Source organism: Elephantulus edwardii, unplaced genomic scaffold, assembly GCF_000299155.1.
Source record: "Elephantulus edwardii isolate Elephantulus edwardi_28Jun2011 unplaced genomic scaffold, EleEdw1.0 scaffold00211, whole genome shotgun sequence".
Lineage (NCBI taxonomy): Eukaryota > Metazoa > Chordata > Mammalia > Macroscelidea > Macroscelididae > Elephantulus > Elephantulus edwardii.
The window spans coordinates 4,763,631-4,777,990 of record NW_006399961.1 but is presented as its reverse complement, the minus strand read 5'-3'; the positions used below and the strand labels follow the sequence as shown (position 1 = coordinate 4,777,990).

The following is a 14,360-nucleotide window of genomic DNA, read 5'->3' as shown; positions in this document are numbered from 1 at the left end:
CACTGTCACAGTCTTCAGCATCACAGCAACCACGAGTTACCTCTGTACAGCAACGCACAGACCAGTGCTATACCACCTAGAAGAATGTTTGACAGGAAAACAATTTGAACCTGGCCGAGGGCCACAGATAAAAATCACCCACCTTCGGCTCGGTAGCATAACTTCCTTTCCACTAGACCAACGTAGCTCTCTCTTTGTCGTTGTCGTTGTTATTGTTGTTTGGTGCTGTCGAGTTGTAGATGACGCATAGTGACCCTATGAACAGAGGGCAATCATAGGGTCACACAATTTGATGGGTGGAGGGAGAGATGGGTAAAGGAAATGAGAAAGATACAGTGTGAAATAAAATGTATACTAACTTGGTAAGTAAGCCAGTATAAAAGAAAAAAATTCATTTAAAAAATATTCCAGTGATTTACTTTTTGTAGAGATAAATTACCAATTTCTCTAGCAGTCATGCAGAAGTCTTCTCCCAGAAACACTCTTCTCCCATGCCGGTTACAGCCTTTGAAAACCTATCGGAGGCTGAGCTATGTCCCAGATCTGTCTCAACAGCAAACTATGAGTTGGAATTATTTTTTAAAATTTTTTATTATTTTTTTTTACAGTATAGTCTTTCCATTTAATCCCCCCATTCATTCATTGTTTCATATTTTCCTCCCTACCCACACTTCACCCCAATTGATTTTTCTCTTTGAAAAAAAAAATTAAAATTCTTTCATTGTTATACAACACACATCCATCCCCAGTCCATAGTCCACTTTTCTTAGGTATTATTTTCATGAGTTGGAGTTATTTTTGTCTGTGTTAAGAACCCATTTCTGAGAAGCATAGGCCTTGACTGTACAGTGATATAATTGGAGCCTCTGGGAGGTTATTGGAGCCTCATGGTGTTATTATACATGCCATATATGGACAGCTCCGAAGAGCAAAGTTTGCCTTCATGCGTTTCCATCTAGGGCCAATGCCAAGTATGTTTACCTAAGAGGAAGAGAAATGGTTGCATGCAAGTGTGTTTACATGTGTGTTTATGCACGTGAGCAGTCAGGGGTGTTGAAAGAAGGAAGGGACATGAGAAAAAAAAGTGCTAAATGTGGACTCAGCAAGAAGCTGCCCTTTCCTATGGCTCCAAAATGGGAAAGCAGTGTCATGGAATGTGGCATTACTCTCAAGTTCCATCTGGCTGCACAGTCACTTTGGGTCCTACTCAGGTTGGTAGACAGGCAGTGAGATTGGCCATCCACTTCTGAAATAACAGGCCTTCAAAAACTCTGTGTATAGTAGCAGGGAGTTGGGAATAACCTAAGTGCCCCTCAGCAAACGAATGGTATACTCACACAATGGAATACTATGCTGCACTGAAAAAACAAGGAACTCATGTGATATTATTCAAAATAGGTGACCCTGGAGGACATTATGCTGAGTGAAAAATCTCAGTCACAAAAGGACAAATACTGAATGGTGCCACTGTTGTAAAACAGGACTGACCATGGGGTTGGAGGGAGACTGAGAAAGATGGGTTCAATAATGTATACTGCATTGAAACAGATGAGCGAGAAAACTGTTTAAAAGGGATATGTGATTGGGTATTTTTGTCATGACAGGAGTCTAGAGCGAAGGCTACATGGTGGAGTGGACCTGGGGCAGGATTTGTAAAACAATGAAAGAATTTTTCTTTTACTTTTCCAAGAGGGTAGTGTACTAGGGGGGAGGGTTGGGGGGGGGAAAGTGCAATAATGAATGAATGGAAATCCAAAGTCTCTGTAAATTTTTACTGAAATTAATAATAATAAAAAAAGAAAAGGAAAAAACCCAAACTCTGTGTATAATAGAGCACAATTAAAGTAGATTAGCAGATAAGGAATCTGTGGCAGAGCCCTTGAATTTGGAAACACTAATGAGGAGGACCCCACGGCGGACAGTGTTTGGTTGAGCTCCGCAATTAAAACAAGCTTGGAAACAGGAGTGGCATCCAATTCCGAAATAGCTTGCCCCCAGAAACCCTATGAACTGGGAGAAATGAAAGTTACACAAATGTTCAGGTCTTTTATTCATAGGGTTGCTGTGAGTTGTCTAAGACTTGGACTCAATGGCACTTCACAACAACAACAACAACAACAGCAATCTGTAGCTCTCAGGCCTGGTTTTTATTGTTTTTGGTCAAACATTATTCTAAGTGGTATAGCACTGATTTGTCCATTTGTTGTACAGAGGTAACTCATGGTTGCTGTGAAGCTGAACACTGTTGTGTCAAATGTGATAATGGTTACTCATGGTGGACAGTGTTTGGTGGCGCTCCACATTTAAAATAAGCTTGGAAGCAGGAGTGGCATCCACTTCTGAAACAGCTTGCCTCTGAAAAATCTATGAACGTGGAGAAACTATGAAAGTTATAAAGGTGTTCAAGTCTTTCGTTTATATGGTCACTATGAGTTGTCTACGACTCGATGGCACTTAACAACAACAACAATGAGAAGGAACAGTTGTAAGCAGACACTAATGATTGGAATGTGGAGCGTGAGAAACATGAATGTAGGAAAATTGGATGTTTCTAAGGAATAAATGGAACACATAAATATTGACAATAATACTAAGTATTGGCAAAATAAGATAAATTGGAATGGAACATATGCCAAACAAGAAAAGATGAGAAAAAATGGGGACACTTTTAGAGTGAAAAAGGTCATTTCTAGATCCATCTTAAAATACAAGTTTTTGTATTGCAAAACAGAGTGACTGAATAGTATCATATGCATACAAGGAAGTTTGGTGAATACCACTATCATTCCAATATATGCAGGTAGAGTAGTCTGGAAAATGCATATGAAGATTTTTTGAAAACGATGATACAACTACATATGGTCTTACAGGCCCAGGCTCTGCCTATCTTTCTATCATTGGTTTTCTTCTGTATAGGTTCCTTTCTTTTCTGTCTTGTCTAACAGAATCTACTCCTCATCCCCACCCCTGGGCAAGTGAAGGAACTTCACCTCAATTTCCTCCTGTTGGAAGTCACCCAGGAGTGATTGGGGAAGTTATCTACCCAAAGAAGAGACTACCTTAAAGACGCAAAGGCAGTATAGCTTTCGCCCAATGTAAGACCCTTGTTTGCAGAAGCACGAGGACGCACAATGAGGAGAATCAAGCTACAAACACTTATTAATAATTGGAGCCTGGAATGTATAAAGTATGCAGTTTGAAAAATGGGAAGTTATATTACCATTATTGTTGAATGAAGGGAGGGGAAGGGTGGAAGCAGAAGGATGAGAATGTGCAGGGAGAGAGGGAATTAATCATGGGTTGTACTCTTTGATGGGGGGTGAGGGGAAAGTGGGAGAATCTGTTCTGGAAAACAATGCATTCTAATTTTGTAAATAAACTATTATAATAATAATAAAAACAAACAAAAATATACTAAAAAAAGGAAACAGAACAAATAAGGATTGACATCTTAGCCGTTAGTGAGCAGAGATGAACAAGTATTGGTCATTTTGAACCAGACAGTGGTAAGCAATACTAGGCTGAGAATGACCAGTTGGAGAGCAGTGGTGTGCTGTTTATTATCAAAAAGAATACTTCAAGGTCGATCCTGAAGTACAGTGCTGTTGGTGATAGGTTAATATCCATACACAAAAAAGGAAGACCTTTTGTTACTAGAATATATGCACCAAACGCCAAAGCCAAAGGTGAAGAAATAGAGGATATCAAACAACTTCTGCTGAAACAGTACAATAATCAATCTATCAACATGTCTTCCTTGTATGTGTGTGGATAGTGTATCCTGTCACTCACAGGATTATGCTTCAAGATAGATCTTTAAATGCGCCTTTTGATGATGGATACAACACAATTCCTTTTCAATTTTTCATTACCAGCATGGTAGATCATATTCCTCTTCAATTTTTCATTACCAGCATGGTATATCTGACTCAAAAAGGCCATTACCTATTCCAATTGTATGCTGAGCAAACCATTCGGGAAGCTGGACTACATGAAGAAGAACGTGGCTGAGTATTGGAGGAAGACCAACAACCTGTGTTGCAGATGACACATAACAACAGATGCAACTGGGAAGGAGCTTCCTCCTCAAAGTAGTGTCTACTGTGATGACTCAATCAAGTCAAGTTCTCACCAGTGAAGGGTTGCTGATGTGGCAAGGCTCAAAACAAGGACAGACAGCTGCCAACATCAAATAACAATCAGAACATGAAATGTAGAGCATGAATCTGGGAAAACTGGAAATTTCCAGAAATGAAATGAAATGAAACACATAAAGATCGATATTCTGGACATTAGTGAGCTGAGACTATTTTCAATTAGACAGTCACACAGTCTATTATGATGAAAATAATAAACTGGAGAGTAATGATGTGACATTCATTGCCAAAAGAACGTTTTCAAGATCTATTCTGAATTACAATATTGTGAGTGACATGATACTATACATACAAGGAACTTCTGTGAAAATAGCCATTATGGAAATAAATGCACCAGGAAAGCAAGATGAAGAAGTTGAGGATATCTACCAACTTTTATAGTCTGAAATTGACTGAACATGCAATTAAGATGACTGTAAGGCCAAAGTTGGAAATAAAGAATAAGGACATTGTTATTAGGTGCTGTTGAGTCGAGTACGACCCATAGGTACCCTATGAACAACAGGTCTGAATCCTGTCCTACCTGTGCCATTCTCACACCTCCCGACACACTAGAGCCCATTAAAGGAGCCACTGTGTCAATCCCTCTGGTCTAGGGTCTTTCTTTCCTTCTCTAAATCTCTGCCTTTCTGAACATTATGTCCTTCAATGAATAGCCCCTCCTAGCAACATGCTCAAAGTATGTGAGGTGAAGCTTTATAATCTCTGCCTCCAAAGAGCACTATGGCTATACTTTCCCCAAGGCATATTTGTTTGTTCTTTGGGCAGCCCATGGGATGGTTAGGACTCTTCTCTAACACCATAGCTCAAATGCATCAGTTCTTCTGTCATCCTTGCTCATTGTCTAGCTTTCAGATGCATAGCAAGTGATCAGAAAAACCACAACCTGAATGAGATGTACCTTAGTCCTCAAGGTGACCTCACTACTCCTCAATAATTTGGAGCAGTCCCTAACTGTAGATATTCCCAGTGCAATATGTCTTCTGATTTAATGACTGTTGATACCAAGCATGTTGATTGTAGATTCAAGTAAGATGAAGCTGCTGACACTTTCAATCTTTTCTTCATCTATCTTGATATTGCCTATTGATCCAGTGGTAAGAATTTTTATTTTCTTGATGTGGAGGTGCAATCCATATTGAAGACTATATTATTTATCTTGTGCAGCAAGTGCTCCAAGTCCTCCTCACTTTCAGCAAGCACTAATAGTTGATGGAATGAATTCCAGTTGAGTAGCTTCAGGAAACAGATGCAACCCTGGATGTGCTCCCCAGTCTCTGCTAGCAAATATTGAGGACACTTAGCTGGTTATATGACTGGAAAATACTAGTATGTATCATGTTCTCAAGAAGGGTTATCTAAAAGTCTGTGGAAATTATTAAAGACTATCCTTAATTTCACATGCAAGTACAATCTTGCTGAAGATTGTTAAAAAAAATGACTAACAGTAAGTACATAGAGAGAAAATAGCCATAAATTCAAACATGATTCAGAAAAGGCCTTACCACAAAGCATATCAATGTTGGTGTTAGGTAGATCTTGGCTGAAAGCAGAGAATGCCAGAAAGATGTTTACTTGTTTTCAAGATGCTGTCTTGCAAGTGAAAAAAAAATTCAACATGTTTAGATCATAACATTAAGAAGAATGGGAATTCCAGAACACGAAACAGTTTTCATGTGATAACTGTATGTAGACCAAGAATCAGTAGTCTGAACAAGGGAACACTGCATGATTTCAAGCCAGGTTGTATGCTTTCTCCATAGCTATTCAATCTTTATGTTGAGGAAATCATTCAAGAAGCTGAACATGGCATCAGGATTGGAAGAAGACTCATCAACAACCTGTGTTATGCAGATCACACAACTTTGCTTGCGGAAAGTGAAAAACACTTGAAATAATTACTGTAGAAAATTAAAGTCTTCAGTATGGATTTCATCCCAAGAAAATAAAAATCATCAGCACTCAACAAACAGGTGTCACTGTTGGTTTGCCGGCAAATCGACAGTGACACCCTGATGGGAGTAGGCACGACGGAGATACATCACTCCAGGAGAGGATCAAAGAGTCAATCCAGCTCGATTTTATTGGGATAAGCACTGTACTTATATACACAGGAAAACAGGATAGGGTGGGCTTACAGGCGTGGGACATGTGGATTGGTCGGGGGAACCTCAGCCTCATGCAAATCACTCCCACCTCAGCAAACACGGCACCCGTCTTCCCAGGTGGCAAGCTTTCTCAAGCCGGTACAGCCAAACACAGGGGAGATTTCTCTACCCGGTATTAAAGGCCACTGGGAGGCTTGCACCTGTCTGGAGCTTAGTGACCCATCCTGGCCAGAGGCACTCCCCTCCTCCCCAACAGTCTGCCTGCAACTAACAGGCAACATCATAATAGAGAAAGATTGAAGTTGTCACTGATTTCATTTCACTTGGACTCACAATCGACACTCATGGTAGCAGTCAAGAAATCAAAAAGTTGTGTTGCATTGGCGAAATCTACTGTCAATGTCTTTTCAAAAATTCTAAAGGCTCATGATCTAAATTTAAAGACTAAGGTGTGCCTGTTCCATATGATGGTATTTTTCAATTGCTTTCCTTGCATCTAAGAGCTGAACAAGGAGTAAAGAGGACCTAAGAAACTAAGGCATACCTGATTCAAGTCATAGTCTTTTCAATGACTTCCTATGAATCTGAAAATTGAACAATGAACAAGGATGAGAGAAGAATCATTGTGGCTTTGGAGAGGAGTGCTACTGAAGATCCTGTGGACTGACAAAAGCACAAACAAATATGTCTTGCAGAAAGTGCAGCCTGGATGCTCCTTAGAGGCAAGAATAAAGCTTCATCTTGCATACTTTCAACATGTTAAGATAGGTCAGTCCTTGGAAAAAGACATCATGCTTGGCAAGATGAAGGGCTAATGAAGAAAGAGGAAGACTCTCAACAAGATGGATCAACACACTATCTGTAGCAATGGCTTGAAGTATATCAAGGATGGTGAGAATGGTGCAGGATGAGATAGGGTTCATATCTATTTGAAGGATAACTATGAGTAGTAATTGACTCATAGGTAAAGATTATAGAATATACCATGGACTGCTATAAGAACAAGCTAATCTTTCTGGAAGGAAGTGCAAACAGAGTGCTCCTTAGAGGCAAGGATAGTGACACTTCATCTCATATACGTTGGTCCTTTTTTGAAGAGGAACCAGTTCTTGGAGAAAGACATCATGTTGGGAAAGGTAGAGGGTCAGTCAGAGAGAGGAAGACCCTCCATGAGATGAAATGACAGTGACTATCACAATGAACTTGAGCATGAAGAGATTCCGAGAATGGCATGGGAGAGGGCAATGGCCAGATCTGTGATGCATAGGGTCACTATGAATTGTAGTTGACTCAAGGGCATCTCCTAATAATCAGGGACTGCAAAAAGAACAAACAAATCTGTTTTCAAGAAGTGCAACCGGGGTGCTCCTTAAAGGCAAGGATTGCAAGACTTATTTTGGGTGTCAGAAGGGGCCATCCTTGGAAAAAGGCATCATCCTGGGAAAGGTGGAGTGAATCAGAGAAAGAAGATTCTCAGTGAGATGGATTGATACAGTGACTGCAACAATTGACTTTAGCCTTGCAGAGACTGTGAGGCTGTTGCTGTATAAAACAAAGGCTTAGATTTGCTGTTATGTTGCTATGAGTTATAGTTGACTTGATGCAACCTAACAACAAAAATAACATTATTCTGGAGTTAAGGATGGTATCTTTTTGTTGTTATATTTCTGATGGAAATGTACACAGCAAAGCATATATCCCCACTTTAAAATTTCTATAATCACTGTACAAAAATGAATTGTTAGACACAGAAGAATTTAATGAAGCAACATATGATGAAGAGGCAATGTGATAAAGGAGGAAGTTCAAGCTGGTCTGAAGGAATTGGCAAAAAACAAGGCCCCAGGAATTTATGGAATACCAGTTGACATATTTCAATACACAGATGCTGCCCTGGAAATACCATATTGTGCCAAGAAATCTGAAAGATAACTAACTACCTGGCCAACTGACTGGAAGAGATCCATATTTATTTTCATTCCAAAAAAAGGTGATCCAACAAAGTTCGGAATTGTTGAACAATATCACTAATATTACATGCAAGCAAAATTCTGAAGATTAAAAAAATTTACTGGACCAGTACATCAACAGAGAATGACCAGAAATACAAGCTGGATTTAGAAGAGGCCATGGCCCTAGGGACATTATAGCCAATGTCAGATGAATCTTGGCTTAAAGCAGAATACCAGAGGAATGTCTATATGTGTCTCATGGACTATGCAAAGGCATTTGACTGTGTGGATAATAGTAAATTGTGGCTAACCTTGAGAAGAATGGAAATCCCAGAACACTTGATTGTGCTCATGCAAAACCTATGCTTGGACCAGGAGACAGTTGTCAGAATAGAGCAAGAAAACACTGCATGGCTCAAAGTCAGGAAAGGAGTGCATTAGGGATGTGTCCTGTCTCTGTATCTCTTTAATCTATAGGCAGAACAGATAATTCAGGAGGCTGGACTTTATGAGGAGAAATGTAGCACATCAGAATTGAAAGAACCTTCAATCCTGTTTTCAGGTTGATTGCAAAAACCTACATTATGAAAAAGTCACAAGCTTGTTTGTTAAAACTGAGGAGAGCCCGAAGCATTTGTTTCAGAGGGTAAAGGTCTATAGCCTTCATTATGGATTGAAGTTCAACATCAAGAAAACAAAGGGTCTCACCACTGGGTCAATTGGCAGCACCATGATAGATGGAGAAGAGATTGATGTTAAAAAGTTCAATAAAACGGCCCTGTCGTTTTCACTGAAAAAAAAAAAAAAAAAGTTCCGTTTGCTCAGTGCCACAATCAACACTCTTGACACCAGCAGTACTAAAGGGCAACAATGTCCGGTTAAAGAGTAAGATGTGCTTGATCCATGATCTTCATAATTACTTGCTATGCATCAGATAATGACTAAAGATGACAGAAGAATCAATGACTTTGAGTTGTGGTGATGGAAAAGAATATTGAACATATCATGTACTCTCAAGAGAACAACCAGATTTGTCCTGGAGATGGTGAAACTAAGTTTCTTCTTGGAGGCAAGGATTTTGAAGCTCCATCTCAGTATTTAGGGCATGTTGCCATGAGGGACCAGTCCTTGGAGAAAGACATCATGCTTGGATGGGTGGAGGGACAGCACAGGAAAGGAAGACCCTCAATGAGATCAAGTGAGACAGTGACTAGGGTAAGGGTGGCAGGTGTGTCAGAAACAGTGAGACAGGCACAAGATAGGGCAGGGTTCAGGGCTATTGTGCATAGGAGTACTGAGTTGAGGGTCACTTGCCGGCACATAACAACTACATACATACCTGTTTTCAGCGACACTGATTACATTCTTCCCAAGGTATGAATATTGTAATTTCTGTTCCTGTTGTTCTACTCCCATTAGTCTTGTCTCAATCTTCTCACCTCTGCTTTAGAGTGTTTGGTGACCATTTGAATATTGATTTTTTTTTAAAGCGAATACTTCTCAAAAGTGATTTTCATGACTTTTTGTGATAACCTGCTTTTGGGGTAAAAGATGACTTGAAGTGATAGGGTTTAGGTTGCTTTCTTTTTTAAAGTGATAGTTTTCATTCAAGATTTAAAGAATATCTCAGATCTATAATCTCAGGGATTTCTCCTATGTCAGTGAGTCACTGACACGTAGATTTTAAAAAATATATTTGAAGTTTTTTCCCCTGTATTTTCTCCCTTTCTTTCAAGATCCATCAAGATCAAAACATTCAGTAATTGCAGTCGGGCACCATCTAATTCTTTTGGTTTCCTCATAGAGAAGGCTGTGGTTCTTGTAGATAAGGTAGTGTGGTAGACAGGTTCTTTCTTTGTCTCTTGGGTCTTACTTCTCTTTTGCTTCAGATAAGTACACATTAATAGTTGTACCATACATGATGATGATGTTGATTGCCTTCGAGTCAAGCATGACTCATAGCAACCCTATGAACAAAAGGCCTGAAACCCCTCTACAACTTTATCAACATTTATCAAAGCTAATAGAGTTTCTGGAAGCATGTGGGCTAGGAAGTGGATGCCACTCCTGCTTCCAAACCTTTCGGAGTATGTTATTGTTACATGACATTGAGTCACCTGTGATTTGAAGTGACCCTATGTACAACAGCTTTGAACACTTCCTGGTCCTGAGCTAGTCTCACTAATTCCTACACACCAACTCCCATTGTCCCAGTTACTGTGTCAATCCATCTTATCCAGGATTTTCCTCTCCTGCGTTGTCCGTCTACCCTTTCAGGCATGATGTCTTTCTCCAAGGACCGATCTCTCCTGGCCATGTGCCCAAAGTAAGTGAGACAGAGCTTTAAAATTCTAGCCTCCAAGCAGCGACTTGGCTTCACCCTCTCCAAGACAGACCGATTTGTTTTCTTGGCAGTCCATGGTATAGTAAAGGCTCTTCTTCAATACCACAACTCGAAGGTATCTATTCTTCTTCTGTCATCCTCAGTCACGTTGTCCAGCTCTCTGAAGCATAACAAGAAATTGAGAAAACCATGGCCTAGATTAGGCATACCTTTGTATCTCGACTGACATCATGGCTCTTCAGCACTCTGGAGAGAGCCATGATAGCAAATTTTCCCAATGCAATTTGTCATTTGATTTCTTGACTGCTGTTGTTAAGAGTGTTGATTGTGGATCTGAGCAAGCTGTAATTGCTAACAATCCCAATCTCTTCTCCATCTACTATGGTGCTGCCACTTGGCCTAGTGGCGAGAATCTTTGTCTTCTTGATGTTGAGCTTCAATCTATATTGAAGACTATAGTTCTTGACCTTTTGCAGCAAGTGCTTTAGGTCTTCTTCAGTTTCAGCAGGCAAGGTGGTGTCTCCACGCATTGTAGGTAGGTTGTTAATGAGTCTTCCCTCAATCTTGATGCCACATTTTTTGTCATAAAGCTCTGCTTCCCAAATGATCTGTTCTGCATACAGATTGAAAAGATATGGTGACAGGATGCATCCCTGATACACTCCTTTCCTAATTTTGAACGATTCAGTGTTTCCTTACTCTGTTCTGAGAACTTCTTTTTGGTCCAAGTGTAGGATTTGTATAAGCACAATCAAGTGTTCTGAGATTCCCATTTTCCTCAAGGTTGGCCACAATTTATTGTGACCCACACAGTCAAATGTGTTTACATAGTCAATGAAACACAGATAGACATTCTTCTGGTACTCTCTGCTTTCTGCCAAGATTCATCTGACATTGGCAATAATCTTCCTAGTGCCATGACCTCTTTTAAACACAGCTTGTGTTTCTGGTAGTTCTCTGTCAATGTACTGTTCAATTCTTTTCTGGACACTCTTCAGCAGGACATTGCTAGTGTGTGATATTGATTCATTGTTGCACATTTTCCTCCCTGCCCCCTCACTCCCCAGTTTGTTTTTTTCTTTGGAAAAAAGTTCTTTCATTGTTATACAGTCTCCCCTCACCCCCAAACCACTTTACTATGCAGCTCTTATTATGGACTCTTGTCATACCAATAATACCTAATCATATATTCCTTTTTATACAGTTCTCTCCCTCATCTGTTTCAATGCCGTGTGCATGATTTTAACCTTCTCTAGTTTTAATTTGAACTTACATATGAGCAGTTACTGGTCTGTTCCACAATCAGCCCCTGGCCTAGTTTTTACTGCTGATATTGAACTTCTCCAGTGGTTACTTCCATAGATGTAATCAGTCTGATGACTCTGCATCCCATCAGGTTAAATCTATGTGTATAACCTGCGTTTATGATATGTATAATCTGCATTTATATTTCTTATAAAAGATATTTGCTATGAATAAATAATAGATTGTACAGCATTCTGTCATTCCATCCCCAGCCTAATTCTGTCACCAAGACCATATTTTCCATCTCCTGGTCCTTCTTGGTTACCAATTTTGCATTCCAGTAAACTATTAGGTAATAATTTTATACTGGTTTACATGTGAAATTTATAAAGTTTATATACATTGTTTTTCACCCCATACTTCCCCTTTCCTTTACCGATCCCTCCCTCCACCCATGAAATTGTGTCACCCTATGTTTAAACCCCTCCCCCTTCCCCACCTATTTAGTTCCTTGTACAGGCTCTACAATAATGATCTTATACAGGATTTGTCTTTATGAGACCGAGTTCATTCAACATAACGCTCTCTAGTCTCTCCTATGTCAGGTAGTAATTTACAAAATCATTGCTCCTGTGTGCTGCATAGAGTTCCATTGTGTGAATGTATCATAATTTCTCAATCCGTTCCATTGTGGTTGGGCATTTGGACTGTTTCTATGTTCTTGCTATGGTGAATAATGCTGCTATGAACATTGATGTACAAGTCTCTTTGCTTCAGTTCTCAACTTATACTTGGACCAGGAGGCAATCATCAGAACAGAGCAGGGTAACACCGCATGGTTCAAAATTTGGAAAGGTGTATGCCAGGGATGTGTCCTATCTCCATACGTTTTCAACCAATCTGCAGAACAGATTATCTGGGAGGCTGTGCTGTATGAGGAGAAGTGTGGCATCAGGATTGGTGGAAGATTCATCAACAATTTGTGTTATGCAGATGACACAACCCTGCTTGCTGAAACTGAGGACCAGAAGCACTTGCCACAAAGGTCAAGGACTGCAGCCTTCAATAGGAATTGAGGCTCAATATTAAGAAGACAAAGATTCTCACCACTGGGCCAATTGGTAGCATCAGGATGGATGGTGAAGAGATTGAGATTGTTGACAGCTTCAGTTAACTTGGCTCTACAATCAACACTCTTGGTAACAGCAGCCAGGAAATTAAAAGACGAATTGCATTGGGAAAGTCTGCTGTCAGAGAACTCTCCAAAGGACTGAGGAGCAATGATGTCAGTCGAGAGACTAAGGTGTGCCAGATACAGGCCATGGTCTTTGCCATTACTTGCTATGCATCAGCGAGCTGGACAATGACTAGGGATGATAGAGGGAGGGTTGATGCCTTTGAGCTTTCGTGCTGGAGAAGAGTACTGAATATACCATGGACTGCTAGAAGAACAAACAAGTTCGTCCTGGAAAGGGTGAAGCCAGGTGCTCCTTGGAGACAAGGATTCTGAAGCTTCATCTGACATACTTTGGACATGTTGCAAGGAGGGACCAGTTCTTGGAGAGGACCATCATGCTTGGGAGGGTGGAGGGATGGTGCAGGAGAGGAGAACCCTCGGTGAGATGGATTGATTCTGTCTCTGGGGTAATGGGGATGGATAGGCATGCTGGAGACAGTGAGATTCTCAAGGGATAGAGCAGTGTTTAGGGCTGCTGTATATAGGGTCGCTATGAGTCACAAGCAACTCGACAGCAAATAGCAACTACCATATATTCCAAGCAGTGGTCATATGGAATGTCTACATCCAGCTTTTTGATGAAATGCCAAACTGCCTTCTAGAGTGGTTGTACCATTTTACTATTCCGCCGACAATACATAGATGTTTTTGTTTTCTTGCAAGCGTGGATTTTAATGGGCATGTGTCCTATTGGCCTGAAGAGGGCAGCATGGCCTCAGCAATCGGACACGACTCTGGCTTGCTGAGATTGGGATTTTATGGTTCCCCGTTTTTTTCAGATCTTTCAGTTTAGGGAAGAAAAAAAAAGTGATTTATAAGAAGCACAAAGGAGTGACCAAATGACAGAGTCTGTGAGGGGATGGAGGGCACAGGAAAAGGGGTTTTTAAAAAGCATATTTGTTGATGGATGACTGCAGTGAAATAGAGTAGAAAATTTTTTAGTAAAAAGAGAATTTTTACATTAAAAAAAATAGGAAAGCCAAATAAGTGACTCACCTATTTAAAGTGACTCACCTATTCTCTTTGACCATGTCTTGGGACTCTTGGAATTTGGATCCTAATTTGTTTGTATCAGAGATCCAGGAATTCCTTGTAATTTTTTTTTTCCTTTTAAAATGTTTTGTGATTTAAGTGAACGTTTCCAGAGCCAATTGGTTTTCCAGTTAACACTTCTCCTGTGTTTTGCTTTGTGACATCTTTCACAATGGAAGGACACTGTTTCACTTCCTGTGCTAACCATCAAAGAACTCTTTAAAACATTAGGAATGCAACTTAAAAAAAAATAAATAAAAAATCAGCAGCCTAGAGTTGAGAGGA

The 14,360-nt window shown here is 40.1% G+C and overlaps 1 protein-coding gene across 1 annotated transcript in view; it reads right to left on the bottom strand.

The window, feature by feature from the left end:
* The window catches only part of LOC102850651 (phosphoinositide 3-kinase regulatory subunit 6-like), a 23,038-nt gene extending 8,964 nt beyond the window's left edge, over positions 1–14,074 (bottom strand). The window contains exon 1 of the mRNA XM_006897552.1: positions 14,058–14,074. Coding sequence (XP_006897614.1) covers positions 14,058–14,074 — 17 coding nt within the window. The remainder of the gene's footprint in view (positions 1–14,057) is intronic.
* Between the last annotated feature and the right edge of the window lie 286 nt (positions 14,075–14,360).